Source organism: Molothrus aeneus, chromosome 1 (genome assembly GCF_037042795.1).
Source record: "Molothrus aeneus isolate 106 chromosome 1, BPBGC_Maene_1.0, whole genome shotgun sequence".
Classification (NCBI taxonomy): Eukaryota; Metazoa; Chordata; class Aves; order Passeriformes; family Icteridae; genus Molothrus; species Molothrus aeneus.
The window spans coordinates 56,555,769-56,575,932 of record NC_089646.1 but is presented as its reverse complement, the minus strand read 5'-3'; the positions used below and the strand labels follow the sequence as shown (position 1 = coordinate 56,575,932).

The 20,164-nt window shown below is 40.8% G+C and overlaps 1 protein-coding gene across 1 annotated transcript; it reads right to left on the bottom strand.

Moving 5' to 3' along the window:
• Positions 1-1,098: 1,098 nt before the first annotated feature.
• Positions 1,099-17,589, bottom strand: IGFBP3 (insulin like growth factor binding protein 3). Its single transcript, XM_066544817.1, has 4 exons — positions 17,205-17,589; positions 12,952-13,178; positions 10,258-10,377; positions 1,099-4,080 (listed from the first exon to the last, which is right to left on the bottom strand). The coding sequence occupies exons 1-4, from the start codon at positions 17,587-17,589 to the stop codon at positions 3,955-3,957; spliced, it is 858 nt and encodes a 285-aa protein (XP_066400914.1). The 3' UTR covers positions 1,099-3,954.
• Positions 17,590-20,164: the final 2,575 nt, after the last annotated feature.

The following is a 20,164-nucleotide window of genomic DNA, read 5'->3' as shown; positions in this document are numbered from 1 at the left end:
CACTTAAACTTAGGGCTCAGTTCAGTAACGAATTATGCTGTGTAGGGTTTCTATGGAATTTAGTCAAAAAAAGTTCAGATTGTACTAAAAGTGAATTAATTCCATGGTTTTGGTATTCAATGAAGCCTCCTTCCCTCGTGCACAAATAGCTAACACTATGCCCTGAAAGGCAGGCATGTCAAAGAGGTGGAAAAGGATATTTTGGGCTCCAAAAAATATAGCACAGTAGATGTATTAAAAAAGGGAACTTTCTCAGAGTTTGTAAGATAATAGAGCTGTCTGCAAGCAGCTTTAACTTGTATTCTGGTCAATTATAGGGATTTATGCAGCTATGTATCACACATGCTAAAATACTTATAATATTCATCTGGGCTCCATATGATACACATCTAGAGACAAAACATGCTCAAGGAAAAATCAGCAAGTTTCTCAATATATATTTTGATCTTTTATAATGCCTTGCCATGCAAATATTTGAGGTGCAAATAATAAGTTACAATTTTTTTTTCTGAGGCTTCTTAATATTAACACAGACCACCTTAGTTTTTTGAAAGAGCTTATTAAAAACTAGAAAAAAGCTGACTTTCACGTAATAAAATACTGAAGCTGAAGACAGTGAAGGCACCAAGGCATAAGGGATTTTTCTAATGCATTGGTTTAATTTCTGTCACCAAATCCAAAGTTCTCCACTTACTGCAGCTCTTAGCAGGAATCATTTCTAACCTATACCTGGAGGTAACTCGTCTTCCTCTGAACCGATACTGACCCAAACATTTTCTTTGTGCTGCCCACATTCTGCTGCTTGGGTGTGGACCACAAATACATATATTTGCTTGAATTGCACCCCTTAGCCATGAGAAAAATCTTTGAATGACAAGTACTCTTGTCTATTGAATTGGACCTTTGTCTTCACAGAAATAGGAATGCCAAAAAAATAAAATAGAAAAAAGGAAAAAGGTGCCACTGATTCTTTAATTTTAAAAAAGTTCTCTCTTTTAAACAGGCACATCAGATTGACCATGGCAAGTATCCAATACTAATGCAATCAACTGTTCTTGTAAAAAATATTTAAAAGGCAACTTCTGAAAAGGCTGCAGCTTTAAATGACAGGTGAGACTTTATTTTTGGGGCTATTTTAAAACACAATTTCTCGTTTAAAGATATTTGTTGGGAGCAAAATAAAATTGATTTGTACACATCTTTTTTCTTTCCCCTTATGGCTGTATGTTTTGTCTGTTACATAACTAAAGACTGTTAGTACTAATAAAGGAGCTGAACACCATTTCTTAAATATTCATGTGAAAAATTGCACGATTAAATCAGATTTAGCGCCTTGAGATGTAGTTTGTTTGGGTTTTTTTTCATAATATATGACTTAATCACCTTTACTAGCCAGTTTCTTCTATATTTATTTGTTTTTAATTGTAGGATAAAACATAAAAAATTGAAATACTTGACAAAATACCCAAATCATAAAGCCTGTCACAGGCTGTTAAAACACCTTACATACTTGCAAAATATAAGTATGTGATCTAAGTGATAGACAGATGCCTTGCAAAACATGTCTATCACTTTTGACAAGAAACTGATTTTTGTTTTCAGAAGGCTCACCAGATAGTTATTAAAAAAAATAGAGGCAAAATAAGTGACTTCAATGAATCAAGCCCTTATTTTCTTATCTATGATTATATGTGTAAATATTGGTGTATATACAACTTTCTTCTCTCTGTGAAATTATTTGAAAAGAACTGGTTTACAACTCTGAAAAAAAAGCCCAGAATTTATTATTTTGCCTTAATCTTAAATCTTTGCAGGCATTAGATCTGCTTTAGTAATAAAAACATTGCAATAAATCTTCACCTCACAAAACTTTCTGTAACCTTGTGCCAGGAAACCTATATTAGCCTGGAGTAAGCATCACTTCACATACAATTTCTTTCTTACCATGAGATTACAAAATTTCAGTTTTAATGATCATATGAACTCATTTCATCAGATAAATTGGAAAGATGTGGAGAACACTCATACTGCTGTTCAGTTAATACATGTCATGGTAAGGCTTTAGACATCTGAGTTATAATGATGGGATACAATCCTGGCAAGCTGCATGTCCAAATCCTTCCATGTCAGAGTTGCTAGACATTTGCCTTTGTTGGCAGGAACAAGCATGGCTGTAATTCAGGCAGTGGGAGAGGAATGGGTTCCTCAGCACCACAGCCTCTCTTCCATCAACACAACGCCTAGCCCCAGCACATGAAAACCCAATGTCCATAGTCTTCATGGAGTTCCCAACCCAACAAGGAATTACAGTGTTGATGGCTTCTTTTTCCTACAGTGACATCAAACATTTATAGTGAGACATATAAGAATATATATTTATATAAATATATAAAATATTTATATAAAATATATAAATAAATACATATACAAAATATGGCATTATTTTCCAGAGAGATTATACATTTCACAGGCCACCTTTCCTTATCCAGATTTCATTGTCATATAGAATTTTTCACAAAGTACATAAAACAATCAGCCTCAACAAAAAAAAAAATTGCCAAAGTCTTCCTTATGTGAAAGCACCACATACCACAACAAAACCAAATCACTTCTAGACATATAACACCATGACAGACAGTGAATTTAACTATTTAAACACAATGGTTCTTTTTCTATGCTTAGATGCAGGCAAATGATTTCTACCATAGTCAAAGCAAGCAACAATTGTGTTGCATAAATGAAATGCATGGGTCTCAACACCCTGGGTCCACAATCCCCCCATCTTGTTGACATTGTTTTCAACAGGAGTTCCTCATACAGAGTAAGTGCTTTGGTAGAATTTACCAAGACAACACAGAATAGATACACCTTTTCAAAATAAATAAGCAAATACAAAGAGTAGTACTGTAATGGCAATTTTTTGTCCATGAATATTCTGTGAGCAGTAAATGGAGGAAATGTAAGCCCCGTTGCACAAACTGAAGCAACGTACAAACAAAAGAAAGCTTTACCAAGAGCTTCAGTGCGACTGTTATCTTTTCCAGTGGCATAAGTCAGTGATGGGTACATTAGAATTATCAATAAAATAATTAAAAAAAAATATTATCTTGGCATTTGTAGTTATATCAAATAATAAAACTCAATCTCTTCTGGAAACACTTTCTTTGCTCCAAAAATTCATTTCTCTTACCTAGAACAGATCAGTGTGTATGCACAGAGACTTAAACGTATTTATAAATCATTCCATAACCTTACTCTCTCTTTGCATACAGATGTATACACTACAATTACTGTATAATATTTGGTATTCACATGTTACATTTAAATAAAGTTTATTAAAAAACAATTATATTAAATACAGACTAAAAGAATATTCATAATATATTTTACAGAAAAAATAGCCATGTCTTTATCTTAGAAATACATTTCTTTAAAAGTTCTTTAAGATTTTTATAAAACTTTTTACCCGTGAAGACAAGTTTCCCATCAGATCTGTAAAGAAAGCTTTACCTTTAAATCCTTGCGGGTTTTTTGGTTTAGTTTTTCTTTTTAATACTTTTACAAGCTTAATGTCTATAAATTCTTTAAAATAAAAAAAACACTATCTTTTGGGATCAAATTGGTCACAGGCCATTCTTTAAAAAGTCAGTGGAGACTCCCTGATTCCATTCTGAAGTGCCTTTTTTTTTTTCCTCTCTTTCTCTGGGTATCAATAGTGCAGGTTTACATGGGAATTCAGAGCTCCCTATACATCCCATAGGAAGCTCGATGTGTGTCGGTGGCAGGGTGCAGCTGCAGCAGCATCCACAGAGGCTGCAACTGCCCATCTGCTGCAGAAAGCAGAGCTTGTTACTCCACAGACAGTGCAGTCCCACAGTGTTTGCCCAGCCCGTCCAAGGTCTCTGTGAGGTCCAGTGGCCATGCACAGATGCTAGAAGAGCTGGCACCCAGTCCTCATTTGCTTTCCAAGTTATAGCAGTGGATATCTCCTTTTCCCTTCCCATCATACCCAGGAAGTGGCTGTCCATATTTATCCACACACCAGCAATAACCTCTTTTTCGGCCTTTGGATGGGCGACACTGAAACATAATAAAAGACCCAGTTAGCATGAATTTTGTTTTCGCCACTTGTTGTATTAGACAGCAGGGATTCCTGCTCCTTTGATACCTGCACTTCACTATCCTGACCATATCTGACAGAGAGTATTTGTTTACCACTACAAAGCATTTCAATAAAAATGCCCGCTCTCTCCATCAATCCCTCTGGGTCTAATATAATAGAACTGAGAACACTGAAAACTACCAGAAAATAGACTTACAAATTGCTCCTCTATCATATTTGGCAGTACAGCTGCCCCCTTTGAATACAATACAATAGTATGGGCTAGTGACTGGGACCCATCTTTAGAAAAAAAATTAAGCAGATATGGTCTACACTAAAGTACAGGTCTGGCAAAGACAACCATTGCAGCAAGAAACACACTTGGTTTGCATCTGTTTACTGAAAGAAATTCAAAAGTGTAGCTGACATTTATTAACAGATACATAATCCTTCTACAGTGTAGTTATTGCAAAACCTGCTAGGTGGACTAGAACTTTACACGTGTATTTTCCTATTAAAAAAATTGTGTATCTAGTAGTCTATAACATGTTAGCTTTAAGTTAACTGCTAGAATTCACCAGCAATACTGACCAACCTGAAACTATCACAGGCAATAACACTGAACCTCTTTAGAAGCAGTAATGCAGTAAATATGCATTATAAAGTCTACTACATAGTAAGTAATGCTCCTCCCAAGGAACCAAGAATGGCAAAAAGTAGACTAAAGGAGATAACATTCTGCAGGCTGCATTCAGTATGCAGCCCTGGACACTGTTACATTACCATGAACCACTAAGACCTTGCAAGGGTTTTATCCATTCATAAGATATATCGAGAATCTCACTAGGTTTGCAATGGTCAGCCTCACTGTTAAGACACAGCCTTCCTGTTAGCTCATGTTTTGAGATCTGACCTGTTAGATCATGTTTTGTGATTCAGAATTTGCTTCAAATGCAAACAAAGGTGGCTGTTTACTCAGGACGTACTCACAAAAGTGGCAGTGACACAAGCACATCCAATTTCCTGTGGTTTTGTCTGTTGCATTGCCAGTATGAAGGAAGATTGGGTGGACTGGTGCTACTTATGTTCCTCAAGACTGTCAAGTCTATTATTCAGGCAGAGCAATTGTTGCCTCTGAGATCACATTCAGAGTAATTGAAGTTTTCAGAAGTTCAGGCTGGTACAATCTGGTAAATGTCACCATTATCCCTCTACTTCTTGTTCTCCAGAGGCTCATAGGCATGGCCCAATATATCAGGAGGCTATGGCAGTGGCTCACATAAGCGCCTTTTCTATGTGCAGGTACACAAGAAAACATGAAGCAAGTGTTGGGCTTCACATGCTGCTCGTAGTAACTGATCCTTTCCATGTCTAGTTTAGTATCTCAGGTGACAGTGCTATCTTGGACAGAACTAGAGAGTTCTGGAATACAGAACAATTTGGAACAGCCTGCACCAGCACACTGGCCTATGAGACAATTAATTTGTGGCAGCATGAAGTAGGGTAGACAGTGTTCACTAAGACCTTGCAAAAGAGATGGAAGCAGGTCACACATTAGGTACAAATTTTTTCAAACAAGTCACTATCTTGTTTATTTTATTTTACTGTAAATTAAGTAATGTTATTCAGCATAACTGCAAATTAAGCCACCCTTCTGATATATTATTGAGTAAGAAGCCCAATGCAGAAATAATGCAATGTCTTCTTTTCTACAAATCCACAGTCCTTCTGCATTAGCCCTATGAAAATGGACAGCAGCAGGATGACAAGGTCCAGCTTAACATACATATCAGCTTAGTTTTAGAAGAGGGTAAAGAAGTTCAAACCTACTGAGAGAACAGCTACATTAATAATTTGCTGAACTAAATGGTTACCTGCAGTTCAGTTCTTATCTGTTAATAAATCTTTAAACATAAGTCCTAAAACTTGTATTTATTGTCTCAAAAACCTGACTAGAATTTACATGTATTCTCCAGGATTTCTATGGATGACTGCTAATGTCCACTGATGTCAAGAGAAATTTTTCTTCAATTTTGGTGGTGACTGGACTCCAGCTTAAGTATTATTAAGATTTAATGACTTAAATTCTTCATGCTTAACACAGAGAAATTAATAACAGCATTTGCACAATTTAATTTTACAAAAAGGAAACCGAGCCAGCACTTCTAGAGTTGTTTTCCCAACAGAGTAGGCACAGATGGAGCCCAAAGAGCATAGGGCTTCTGGCTGCCAGGCTCGTGCTCTGGCAATGAAACTACATTTCTGCTAATAATAGTAACATAGCCTCCCCTTTTAGAAGTATATGAAGCATATTACACAACTCTCACTGATTTGTAGGCTTGCATCACTCTCAAAACAAATGATTGATTAAAGTTCTCATGTTGTTGTTGGAGGCTTTGATTGCTTTCAACAGTTGCACAATCAATTTTCAGAAGTAATTACTACATTAAGTTAATTTGCAGCAACAACTTCCCTACTACTATTTTATTTACTTCCTCTAGATAATCCATTTGAAAAGCAAAACCCTTAGATCATTCTACAGCTGAAACAACACTCTATGAGAAAACAACTTATCTTTTCCAAGTGTTTTTTCTACCTACTCAGCCATGCTGTCAATAGTAAAGCACTTCTGATTAAAAAGTGATGCTCTTATCCTGAAACAGCCAACACTCTCTACAGAAGTGGTAAACAGGTCGTAGAGAAAAACATATATATCTAAATATTTTCTCTTATGAATTTTGTATTCCACATACATTTCTAGGCTCTGCCCAGCTATTCTGTATGACTTTATACATTTAAAAAGTTGGAAAACTGCCCAAGCAGTGGAGACTAATTACTTCTGATAGAAACAGCAGCTGCCATTTCCATGCCACCTGCTCCTCTCCCTTCCACAAAGAAATACTGCAGATGCATTTATGGGGCACAGCAAGGCATATGGTATTCCACTGAGGGCTCCATGGAGCTACAATCATGGTCTTCAGGAAGAGAATGCAGACAACATTGACGTGTACCTCAGGCCATTTTAGGTCCTGGCAAGTGCAGCTCTGTTTTCAGTAGAACAATGCCAGCTCACATTTAGGTGAGTATCTGGCTCCAGTATACAAACATGGGGCAATTCTAGTAATTGCCCCATATAATAATTCTAGTTTCATCAAAACCTTTTTCCCATGTTTGGGGTAGGAATGTGCCTGTATCAACTAATTATGTATAAATATACCTATGCAGCACAATTGAATAGTACAACCTTACATGTGTGATTAAGACAAAGAATTATAAACTTTAACAGGTCTGATTTTAAAATTTATATATAAACAAAAGGTATGAACTATTTTTCATATTATATCCTGACACATAAATTTATGTTCTTAGAAGTGTTTCACAGATGCAATTTATTCTTCATGGTTGTTCTTGAAAAGTAAATTTCTAGATATCCACAAATGTCATGAAAAATAAGTGCTTTCAACTTGGCTGGAAGACCAGATGACCAGGAAGGCAGAATATGAGAGTGCCTCCTGAATGACTTTTAATGGTGCCAGCATGATCATTATTTACCAGGTTCCTACAATCCCAAACCTACTACATTCTCATCCTAGACAGTGGTTTTGGCAACTGTTTCTAGAATTCAAAATGCCTAGCTTGCAGTCATTTTTAATGGATTTACTGTCTACTTCCTAACCTACTATTCTGAATTTTGTGACAATAGAATTCAATTACAGATTGAACATGGCTAATAATGGCATGAAAGGAATTACTAAAACAGCATAGAATTCTGTTAATGAGATTAGACACCTGCTCACAGTATCTAAAATATCAGACTTAAATGTTGATGTTTCAAAAAAAACCCCAAACACAACTGTCAAATTCCTTGTAGACCAGTTAATTTGATCTGGACAGGACTCACACACTTCTCAAACTCATGGTTTTTTCCTAGGAGTTAATTCTATGAGGGCAACTAATATTTTTGGTTTGTATTCTGTTGGTGAGAGAAGCAGGCTGCCTCTTTAAGTCCCATCTCTGAGGGCTTGTTTCCAGGATTGATCGAGGTTCTTTTACAGACTGAGCAACCCAAGTGAATATCGTGTAGAATGTTTACTCATGTGAGCTCCCTTTGTGGGCATCTCCTGCAAGACCCTGAGTCATCTCAAACTACCATTGAAACTACTGGACCTATGTAAATTTGCACAGTGCTTGGCAAGGCTGGCTAGGCAGGAAAGTGTCCCTTCATTCTCTATGTATGCTGACCAGTTGGGCTACTGCACATAGTGCAGGAACTTTTTCCTAAAGAAATTTTACCAGGCAGCACAGACAATACACAGAGGACAAAAGTGTCTATTTGCTTTGTACCAACACATTATTCTCATAAATCAGCTTCTAGAAACTGATACTAGGTAAGATTTTTATCTGTCTATCCTTTTTTTCTCTTTGTATTTCCTTCTTTTTACCTTGGTGATAGAACTATGACTGTACTTTAAAGGACAGTCCTCCTTTCAAGTAAGCTACTTTAATACATGCTTATTGCGGATCCAATTTACTACACACAATGCCAGAGATTACTTGCAAACCGCCACATTTTTGCACACAAAGCAAAAACCTTAGAGTCTGAAGAAAGATGAAAGGAAGATCTACTGAACAAAGTAAATACCAGTCTTCAGTCTTCTATAATACATAGAGAAGGAAAAGGGCTATGGCACACTTGAGTGCCTTGAACACAGTCAAATCATTTGCTGTTCTAAAGCAGCTAAGAAAATACTTTTATGACACAAGCACAAAACACAGTCCTAGTCTCACTCTGCATAGAAGCCCAATGCATTTTCTGAAAACAAGCAGCTTGAGATGCGAGCATTGCTCTCCACTAGTTTACACACGGCACAACACAGCTGACACAGGCTTCTCAAAGCTCCAGGCAAAAAAAGGAAACTTCCCCTGCTTCAGAGTTGCCACCACCTGCTCAGGAAAAGCTGGGAAGCATAGAAAAGCTCAGCAGCATGTACCAAAGGTGAAAAAGCAATGTCAGTGCTAGACTGATGGCAAAAAGGAAGGCTGGAAATCTCATCCCTGTTATAAATGCCCCACCTGACGCTGACAGCTTATCGCAGAGCTCCACAGAATACTAGAAAGGGAAAGACTGTTTCTAAGAAAGCTGAAAGCCAAAAAATGGAGAGATACCATTCCCAAAATAAGGTTGCCTAGTCAGAGGTTGATCTCTCACTTCCAATCAATGAACTGCATTAACTAGCAACAGAGAGTCAACCACTCCTTTGGTTACCAGAGATAGAGAGGCTGATTTGTGTAAACCTGAAGGGAAAGACATGATGGTCCACAAACAAAATCTGTCCTTGAGAAACGTCTTAAAGATACCTTTGAATTCAGGAAATTTTGGTAGTATACAAAGAAATATATATTTGGAGGCAGGCCACTAACTAAACACTGAAATTAAATAGGATGCGCACACTAAACAAAGAACCCGACACATCTTGCATTTCCCCGAGTTCTGAGCGAGCTTCAATGGCAGCACTGAATGGAGAATGCTGCCGTAGCTCAATCCAACACAACTAAAGCATAAATACCCACAGTTTTGGTTGGCATTTGTCAAGAAAGGTCACAACCCCAGAACCAGAAAAGGCTGAGAAGCCATCCTTGCTGCAGAGTAACTACTAGAAGTATCATTTTCACGATAACATGACTTGGATTTTGGAAGTGATCTGTGTAGCACATAAAGGACAGTTACATATCTTTCTCAAGTTGCTTTATGTAATATGATCCAGTGTATGTCTTCTAGGAACCCTCAAGCAGCTATTTACAATTCAAAGCATTGATCTATTGCAGTCATGTGGTGACTGCAACATTAGCTCTGTGGGTTATTGTAGAGGCAGTGCTTTTTTTAAACCAAAGGGCATTAGTATCTAGGACACCAGTCAACCCATATGTGATTAGGTATGCAGTTTCTCAAATGAATCTGTTGTCATGATCAACAAAAAATAAAAATATTATCCCCACCTGACAAGGTTCAGCACTATCAGATCAGGTCCTAAAACTGGAAATTAACTAGTTCCTCTGCAACATTATATATAATGCACCTTGCTGGCAGGATCCTTCAACAAAGATGCAGAAAAGGTGAAATGCATGAATTAAAATGTCAAAAACTCCGTACTTACTTGCTTTTTCTTGTAGAATCCCTTCTTGTCACAATTTGGAATATGAAAGCCCCTGGGACTCAAGACATTCAGGATCTTTAGGTGGTTTAAAGTGTCTTCCATTTCTCTACGACATGGACCCTGTTAACAAGCATGTTTTAGAAAACACAAATGAAACTTCACTCCCAAATTCCATCTTTCACTCAAGAGTTAATAAATCTTTAAAGGGCAAAAGAAAGCACAAAGAAAGCATAAATCCAAATAAATCCATTAAAACAAAGAGAGGGCTGAATATGTAAAAAGCAGATAATTCATTAAAAAAAAATTTGACTTTCTGCTCTATTCAAGATAAACTGATTTCTAAAGATTGAAAGCCTTATGCTATGATGAGGCACCTAGTGGCAGTTGAAATCACAGTCACAAATACCTTTAGGAAGGCTTAACCAGTATGTAAATCAGTCACATAGAAAATAAGTTTGGAAAAGCTGGCCTTGCATCACGTGGGAAAAGAAGAAAGTAAGCCACTGGATACATTACAGGATAGGCCTTCCCCAATGACATTTAATTTTTTTTTATTCTGCTGGATTTGAAAGCTTAAATTACATTGATTCAATTGAAAATAAGTGGTTTGGCATAATATATATATATAAAATACCTCAACTTGGACAACAATTCCCAATTTCAACTGAATCAAATAGATACAGTCATACAGAGGACCAGTTGCACTTATCTCATTAGATAAGTACATCACTTTATTTTCCTCTTTTTCTTCATCTGAAAAAGGCTGACAACAAGGTAGTGAGGATTAGCTCTAGGACAATGAGCCAAAAAGAGCTTCTAGAAGCACTTCGAAGAGAATGTCTCCAACACCAACTAATTTTATCTCATGGCAGCCCTTCAGGGTAGGGAGAATAAAGCATGACGAGCCTCACTTTGAAGTCAGAAAATCAAAAGCAGAGAGCTTCACATTTTGCCAGAGGCTAAGAAGGCAGTCAGTGTCAGCAGTGGGATCAGGATTCAAGAGTCACAGCCTACAAACTCTGTGCTTAGCTACACTCCTATCTGGGTATATCACTGACTTGCATTACCAGCCCACTTCTCCAGCAGAGACATGAAAAAATTTCTTTGGTTTCATGGTTTAAAAATATTTAAAAGTTGCTACATTGACACAAAGACTCATTTGGTGCTCTTTTTAATTAGTGAAGTAATGACATTCATACTTTCAAGTGGTAGTATTAATAGTTTGTTCATGTAAAGTACCTTTTAATGTGAGTGTCTGAAAGCATACAATCTCCATAGTACTACTGGAGATTAAAATGGAGGCTTTTGGCCAGTAAAGACCTTCCTTGTTGCCTTCACTTTTTCTTTCTGAACCAGTCTCACAAGTTCTAAGCATGGGCTTTAAATGGCTTCTCTTACTGGTCAAATGTACTGACTGCAAGTGACAGATATTCTAAGATTTGATCCCAAATTAGGCCTACAAAAAGATCAACAGATTTTAAAAATTTTTATTTTGAAGCAAGCTTGCAAAGTCAACCAGACCAGTATCAAAAGCCAACATGCAGACACAAGTAGAAGAGCATTTGCTGACAAAGGCACCTGTCCCTGATGGACTTATTTCAAGTTCTTAAAGACACCAGCAGCCTTGGTAAACTGGTATACCTTTGCTAATGGACCCAACTATCACTACTCATCCTAGTTAAGAATCTATTTCCTCAAGCGACCAACCTTCATTCTTTTAGTGATGGCACTTTTACTTCACATTTTCGGGAGGAAGACACACTGGAAGGCAGCTACTGAAGCAATATAACTAGATGGCTGGACATGAGTGACAAACTAAAAATGAAGTTATTCTTAAAAGCCACAGTCTCTTCAGGCAGAGGCTTTCACCTCATACATGTTTCAAAACCTTCTTTTGAAGATGAGAAGCCACGTCTGCTTTTACCATGCATGTTTTGATAAAATGCCAAAGCATATCCAGATGTATTTTTCAAGCCATCTGGCCTAAGGCACAGATTAGCAGCTGGATGTCCAGGAAGAGAATTATTCTTGCCCTCAGATTAACCACACTCTGACTGCCCTGCAAGTTCACTGGGCACAGTCAGTAGGATGCAATGGCAGCTCATGTGACCATGAGACTTTGCATTTAGGTAGTAGCACCTACAGCAACTGCAAGTGGAGGTGATGCTCAGCATGTCATATAGTGACTGACTAGTCAAGGCCCTAATCTTCAGCTCAGCCTAAGTTTATCTCCCTTGATTTGCACCAGGCAATGTATGAACACAGTGCCACTACACTCAATGTGAAACATCTTTTCTCCATTATTGCAATTCAATTACACAGTTTGCAACCAAGATTAATGATGACACTTCAAGTCCATTCAAACAAATGTGTGACAATTAAAGGGAAGAACAAGAACTTTCCGTCTCTAAGAAACTTTAGTGAAGTCATACTTGTATTGATGTTAAACATCATTACATTAGTCCTATGTGTTTCCTGAGCACAATCTTCTTGGTCTGATGATTGTGTATGCATTTGCAGAGTCAATAGATTTACCAGTTAAAATGCCAGAACGTCCTAAAAGGCTGCAACAATTACCACTCTTTAGCTATTTAGTGTAATTATTTATCTTTTTATATGTACAACATGCATATGTATATACACACACACATTCACAGGCTGGCAAATGCCCTCCTATTTACAAAAAATACTTACATATTCAGTCTCTTGTTTGGATTCAGAAGAGAAATTCAATGTATCTGTACTCTGCGAATCATATTCGACTTTATAGCGTTGTGTATCTTTGGCTTGCACTTTCCTGATGATATCTATTTTGATGTGTGGTGGATGTGACTTGGAATCTGGCACCCTGTGAGAGTTTGGAATGGCCTGATTTTCTACGCTGCTGGAACTCCAGTCTTCTTCTGAATCACTGAAATTTCCTTCAAAAACAACAAATGCAGAAGAAACAATGTTACTTGGCTGCCAGCTGTGTCTGCAAGGGCATAGAAACATAGAATCACAGAATATCCTGAGTTGGAAGAGATGCACAAGGCTCCTCAAGTCCAACTCCTGGACCTGCAAAGGACAGCGCCAAGAATCAAAACATGTGCCTGACAGTATTGTCCAAACGTTTCTTGAATGCTGTCAGTCTTGCTGGTGAGACCACTTCCCTGCAGAGCCTACCCACCCTCTGAGTGAAGAACCTTTTCTTAATATCTAACCTTCACCTCCTCTGACACAGCTTCATGCCATTTCCTCAGATCCTATCACTGGTCACAAGCAAGAAGATATTAGTGCTTGCATTTCTCCTTCCTCGTGTAAGGAAGCTGTAGAGCATAATGAGGTCTCTCCTCAAACAAGCCACTAGATTAGGCTTTGTGTTTAATTTTCCTTTTTACAAAATAGCAAGATACAAAAAAGATGAACTGTGTAGCATTCCCCATGTGTCAGCACCCTTGTTGCCACGCGATAAGTTTTGTAAGTGAAGCATTCTCATGCTCCGCGCGGCCTCGCAAAGTGCCCAGCTGCACCTCCTGTGTAGGCTGCACCCAAGACCGGAAAACTCTCCCAGCCACGGCCACAGTCCCGGGAACCACGGCCGCGCTGGCCACCAGCCCCTGACTGCTCACTGCAGTGCCGCCCGCCGGCCGCAGGGGGCAGGCCTGCGCCGCAGGAGTGAAGCCCGCCGCAATCCCAGCGGCGCCGCGGCGCGGATCCCTCCCCTCCGCTACTGCTGACTTCATCAACTCCAGATAAACGCGGCCGGCTTCGGGCAGTTAAGGACTGCAGTGTGGCTCTGCCTCTCCCAGGGCCGTAATTTTTTTTTTTTTTTTTTTTAAAGAAGTTAATACTTTCAACTCTAGACCGCTGAGTTTCCTGGTTCTAATTAGACTTTTTTTCCTCACTTTATTCAATACACAGAACGGGGAAGAAAAAGAACAGCACACTTTCATTTCTCTGCTATTAAAATAAAAAAACCCCACATCTTGGTGTACAAAACACATTTTAAAGGTAATGGACAAAAACCATCATTCATTCTGTAGTGGTTCCAAGGACAAACCTTGTTTTCATCTTGAGCTTCAAAGTATTTTCTCTTTAAACTACCATCCACAAAAAGTCAGGAGAAGCACATTTTCTAACATACTCCAGAAGTTCAGCATTCCTGTACCTTCTAAGGTATTTGTTTATTCTGCATTCTAGTTGCTGTCTTAGCTGCTGACCACCTTTTTTTTTAAGGAAATCCTATTGGGAATGCTCAATGATAACATCCAGTAAAATTATAAATTATACTAAAATTATACTTGATGACTCACTAAAAAAAATTCACAAAAGCTGAGACATTCAGTACTAAAAGTCCATGTTCAAATGGGTTGTTAATGCTAAATATTTCTAAGCAGGGAGTACAGTGGCACTGCCAAAACACAGGAAAGGGAGAAGGAACATAAGAGGAAGAGGGTTCTGAGTTATTATTTTGGTACTGGTGGTTTTAGTGCAGCCACTGCTGGCAATGGACATAATTGACCAGGAAAATCCAAATCACAGTGCAAATGGATTAAGGAAGTTTAAGTACTAAGTCCAAATTTCCTGGGTTTTGTGGGTTTAACTCAGACTCTCAGTGGTATTTGAACATATTTTTGGTGGTTTAGTGTCCTGTTCTGAAACAGCAGTATTTTTCCCCCACATTCTCAATGAAATTTTCAAGAAATGAGCCACTAAAATGTTATAAACCTGAATCTAGGTTTTCTGCAATCAGTTCATTAGTTTTTCTCTTCTACCAAAAAATAAGTAGAAAATATTCTTAACATGCATTGAGTATCCATGACCATGTCTGGTCATTTCAGTTCAGAAAGGCCACTATAGCTCAATAGCACTTCTTACACTTCAGATTAAAATGGTCATATTGCCACATTCTAAACTGTAAAGCATATTTTATTAACTCAGTTTCACAAAACTTGGTGCCATGCTTGCTTTACATCCTCATAAGAGAAACGAACTGCCATGAGAGTTACCCATTCTCTTTTTAAGAGATTAAAAGGGTTGCAAATGCACACTACTATTTAACACTTTTGTGTCCAAAAAAACAACTGGAAAGTCAGTGGCCTACTACAGTTTCTGTTATAATGCTACTGTAATATACTCTACCCTATACAAACTTCTAGCAATTTCCGTGAACTAGGAAGGACCAGCGGAATAGCACATGATGCAGGACCTAGCTGCGTGTAAGGGAAATTACATGATCCTTCTCAGAGAGGTGTATACCAGGGAGTGTTGGCTTGAGAGCTGGGAGTGGAGTGGTCCTCATGAGGAAGTGGGCACTATGTGTCATACAGATTCTAGGTACTTCCTTCTTGCACACCAGGTCTGCAAGCTTCACTCCCTGAATGTGAACTGTAAGGGTCTTACTATGCACTTTTTAAGGAATCAAAAGTTCCTACTAATTTCAAAAATCAGAGTTCTCCCTCAGCCAAGAACGCAGAAATAAGAATTCAGCTGAAAATGGAAAGATTTTCAGCTAAGTACAACTCTGTCTTTCCCTTTCTCTTTCTCCAACAGTCAATGTTGAAAGCACTACTCCTAGATTAAATGCCATCAAGTCCTAAGTACTGAGAAGATGATTCTTGTTTCCAGTGTTACTCCAAGGATGAACAGGGAGCCAAGCTCATATGATGAAGGAAGCTACTAGTTGTTCCAAGGAGATTAAAAATCTCAGTTAATACCTCCAAACTTTCACTCAAATTGTAACAGCTTGGAAGCAGCACATAAATAATTATAATAAGGCATTATTCTATTCTATTCTATTATTCTAACAGACAGTTAACTGGAGCATTGGTACCACTTTCTCAGCTAAGGAACGGCTAATCAAAGAGTCCCTACAACCTGGCAGAAAATCTTCCGGCTTTTTAAAAATGCCAACAGTGGAAAGCCTTTTGACACACTTTTCTATTAAATAAATGTTAACATACTCACTATTGGTTAGCAAAGAGTTTAATTAAATGCTTGCATAGAGGGACTGTGCTCTCTTGATTTGAATCCCAAATTTCCCTGTCTTAAGTTTTAAAATGTGCATGCTAACAGAAATTTTTTCAACCATCCCTCCCTTTTCAAACAAAACCCTTTCTGTGAACATCTCGCTTACAAGGCATAGAAATGGTACAGGAAATCTTCATTTGACCGAGGATTTATTTGCAGTACAGACAAAAAACCAACTGCGCACAAACGCTTTGTTGTGAATAACCACTTTTCCAGGCCAAAGGGATATTTAAATTTATCTTTTGGATTTTTGTCTTTTCCTCTCTGTGCTTAGACTTCCCTGACTTACCCACGCTGCAGTGCAGCAGTTAGACCCCACTCTAGAATTTTTTTGCTCACTCTGTTTCCAGGTACACCGGGGACAAACGGCGAAGATTACACCCTCTCTCTCTCTCTCCATCCAGGCTCTGAAGCCTGCCAGACCCATGCACCGCAGAAGCCACATTCAATCCCTCCCCCACTCTCTCTTTTTTTTTTTTTAAAAAAAAAAGTAGCTCCGTCTCTTTTGTGAGGAGCTACTTCTCAGCATCGGTGTTGAAGAAAACCAGTATATACATAAATAAGTTATAAGAGGTAAACTGTCCTTTCCTTCGGCCAAAGCACGGCTCCTTCAAAACGATCCCAAGCTCGACTACGTGGCTACCGGCAGAGCCCCCCGCCCACGGGCCGGCAGCAGGCGGGCAGCGAGCGAGGGCCGTTTCCGGAGACAGAGCTCTGCCGTGAGCTCGCCCACGCCTCCCCGCTCATGCTGCTCTCTTTGTAACTTAAAAGAAAGCGACACACACACACAAAACAAAATACAAAAACAAAACAAAAACGCACAAAAAAAAAAAAAAAACAACCAAAAAACAGCCCAGCAAGAAAGCAGGTAAGAGGGAGAGCGGCGCGCAGGAAAGCCACCCCTTCGCTTCCCCACCCCGGCCGCAGCCCCTTACCTGCAGCGTGCGGTTCCGGCAGCAAGAAGGCCCGCAGCTTGCTGCCCGCCGTAGCGTTGGTGCAGAGCCCGCGGCCCTCGAGCAGCGCCTGCAGCGGCCGCGCCTCTTCCCGCCGCGGCTGGCAGCTAAGCCCAGCGCCGCAGCGTTCCGTGTAGATGCCACAGGGCTGCCCCGGGCGCAGGGCGCAGGTGAGGCAGCAGCCGCAGCCCGGCTCCCGCACCCGTTCGGCGCAGTCGGGCTGCAGGGGCTTGCACTGCTGCAGCGCCCGCGCGTCGCAAGGCTCGCAGCGGACCACCGGCCCCGCCAGCGCCGCCGCCGCCCGCCGGACCAGCAGCGCCAGTGCCGCCGCCGCCACTGCCCACAGCACGCCGGGCCGCGGCACCATAGCAACCGGCGGAGGGGGCCGCCGGGAGCCGCCCCCGCGCGGGCCCAGGACGGGCAGAATCCCGCGCGGGCGATCACACGCCGCTGCGGGCCGAGGGAGCGGAGCCTGAGCTGCCTCCGAGGAGAGCGGAGCCGCCAACCGCTCGCGAGCCTGCCGGCGTGAGGAGGCAGGAAACCGCGCTGCCGGCACTCGCACGCCGGCCCTCTCTGTAGTCGCTTGCCCGTAAGTCACATCAAGGCAGAAAAGCTCTCTAGCAACAAAAGCAACTTTTTCCTTCTCTTCTCCCCCCTCCTCCCTGCAGAGCGCCTGAATTACTCGGCTCGACAGTAACTTTTCTCTTTTTTTGCCACACACAACCCTCAGAAGAAAAAAAAAAAAACAAAACCTTTGCAAAAGTTAAATTAAAAAAAAAAAAAGCTAAACCCAGACGGTCAGAAGAAAATTTAGTCCAAAAACATTTCGGAAAAGGAGATAGTACCGAGAAGGGTAAAATAGAGGTGGGGGGAAAGAAAAACCGGGGTTCCCTTCGATTTATTCTCCGTGCTGCCTGCCAGCCGCGCTGCCTGCCAGCCGCGCTGCCTGCCAGCCGCGCTGCCTGCCAGCCGCGCTGCCTGCCAGCCGCGCTGCCTGCCAGCCGCGCTGCCTGCCAGCCGCGCTGCCTGCCAGCCGCGCTGCCTGCCAGCCGCGCTGCCTGCCAGCCGCGCTGCCTTGCTCCACTGCCCGCCACTCCGCACCCAGCTGTCCCCCGTGCCCTCCGTACGCCCTATATAGCGCCGCGGCCGCCGGCCCGCCCCGCGCCATGAATAACGCGCGGCGCGGCAGGAAGAGCCGGCCCTCGACGGATCCAGGGTTCGGCCACGCAGGGCTGTGAGGGCGGTGCAGTGTGGAGGGAGTAGACGGGGGACGCCGTGCTGCCGGGGGTTTACGGGCACTTCTTAGAAATCAGCTGTGAGGGGTAGGGCTCTGGCGAGAGGACCACGTCGTGTGTCTCTAGTTTCAAGAAAAAGTGGTCTCTGTGCCTGTGTTCTTCCCCGTGACCGTGTTTCCTTGGCACCGAGAGAGGCGAGAGAAACTCGCGGAGAGTGCCGTTTTTTGGACTCCTAGCTACAATCCTGTCCACTTTGGGGCTAAGAGCCGCGGCCCTGGCGAAGGTGCGCATGTGCTCGCACCCGCTCGTCCACAGGTTCGGGGCATACCTTGAGAGCGGCTTACAGCTCACATGACAGCTGCGTTTCCAAGGAGAACTGGGAGGAAATGTATGTGGACGACCACACCCACACATTCAGGCACCCCAGCCGCGTTTGAGAAGATGTTGCTCTCTGGCCCGGGACACGATCCATATCTTGCCCCATATCTTCCTGGATGTGCCTCCCTTAACTTTTTTTTTAAGTGTTCTCTGTACTCCTGAAACGTTTCCTTCTATATATAAGAAAACAGTTTCCATTGCAATGTCCTCACAAATCTAGGATAAAAAAGACAAGCAATCCATCTCCCCAAACTCCCATCATCGAAATTCTACATGGATTTTTGCACAATGTATGTATTTGTCTTCAGGCCACTGCAAATTCTCTTTCCATTTTGCTAGGCATATTTTGCTCCCCCTGTTAACTTGGCTTAACTTTGATTGAGAAAATCTGAATTAGCAGTGCCAAATTTTGTGACCATTCTTTCTGAAGCTCTACTGCACTCTCATGAGGAAGAGGATGGTGAGGTGTATACATAGACAAATATATGGTGTTTCAGTCAGAAGCTTTCCTCATGAAAAATAAAAACAGCAATGCTCACAGTTACTGACTTATACAAATATGTTCTGCTGTGGGAATTATGAGCCAGACTACTGTTCTACTTTCAACCCTTCATCAGTAACGCTGAAGCTCATCTTTCAGTGATACATCAGCTGTTCAAATGTGTCAAAATTCAAGCGGAAGAGAGAAGTATATATGTTATTGCTCAAGGTACTGTCTACAATACTGTTAATCTTGAAAGCTGCACTTTTTACAAGATATGTTTTTTAGATAATTAGAATCACCTTTTCAGTTTTCTCTATTAATTCAGTACTTATATCTTGCAAATAACATATTGAAAGTAGCATCGTACTCAGCAGGATAAAAAATATCTGATTTTATATGCGAATAATATGGAAAGTATGACTACTACTGGTGTAAGAGTAGACACTTTTCCTTGGGAAACTAAAGATGCTTTAGAAGAGAGATCAGCCTTGCTTAACTCCCCGATGGGTGACTACCAAGGCTTTTCAGTATTCTTTTGTCCTTGTGCTCATTTTGTTAATTGACCAAAAGAGGTCGCAGGTTGTCCAGGATTGAATTACAGATTCCCTGTCTGCACGAGCCCATCTACAAAGGGGGAATTGATCAAGTCCTATATCCTGCATGTTTGGTTTCACGGTGGGTTTTCTGGGTTTTTTCTGGGGTTTTGGGGTGGGTTTTTTTGTTGTTCTGTTTGGTTGGTTGGTTGGATATTTTTAGGTTTTGTTTCAGATTGGTTTTTTGGATTGGTTTGGTTGGGTTTAGTTTGGTTTGGTTTGATTTTTCCCCAGACTATTGCAGGAAAACTT

Coding starts and splice junctions, on each gene's coding strand:
- IGFBP3 (XM_066544817.1), bottom strand. CDS start 17,589: ATGGTGCCGCGGCCCGGCGTGCTGTGGGCAGTGGCGGCGGCGGCACTG. Junction 13,179..17,204: donor GCCGGAACCGCACGCTGCAG/GTAAGGGGCTGC, acceptor TTGTTTTTGAAG/GAAATTTCAGTGATTCAGAA. Junction 4,081..10,257: donor GATTCTACAAGAAAAAGCAA/GTAAGTACGGAG, acceptor ATTATGTTTCAG/TGTCGCCCATCCAAAGGCCG.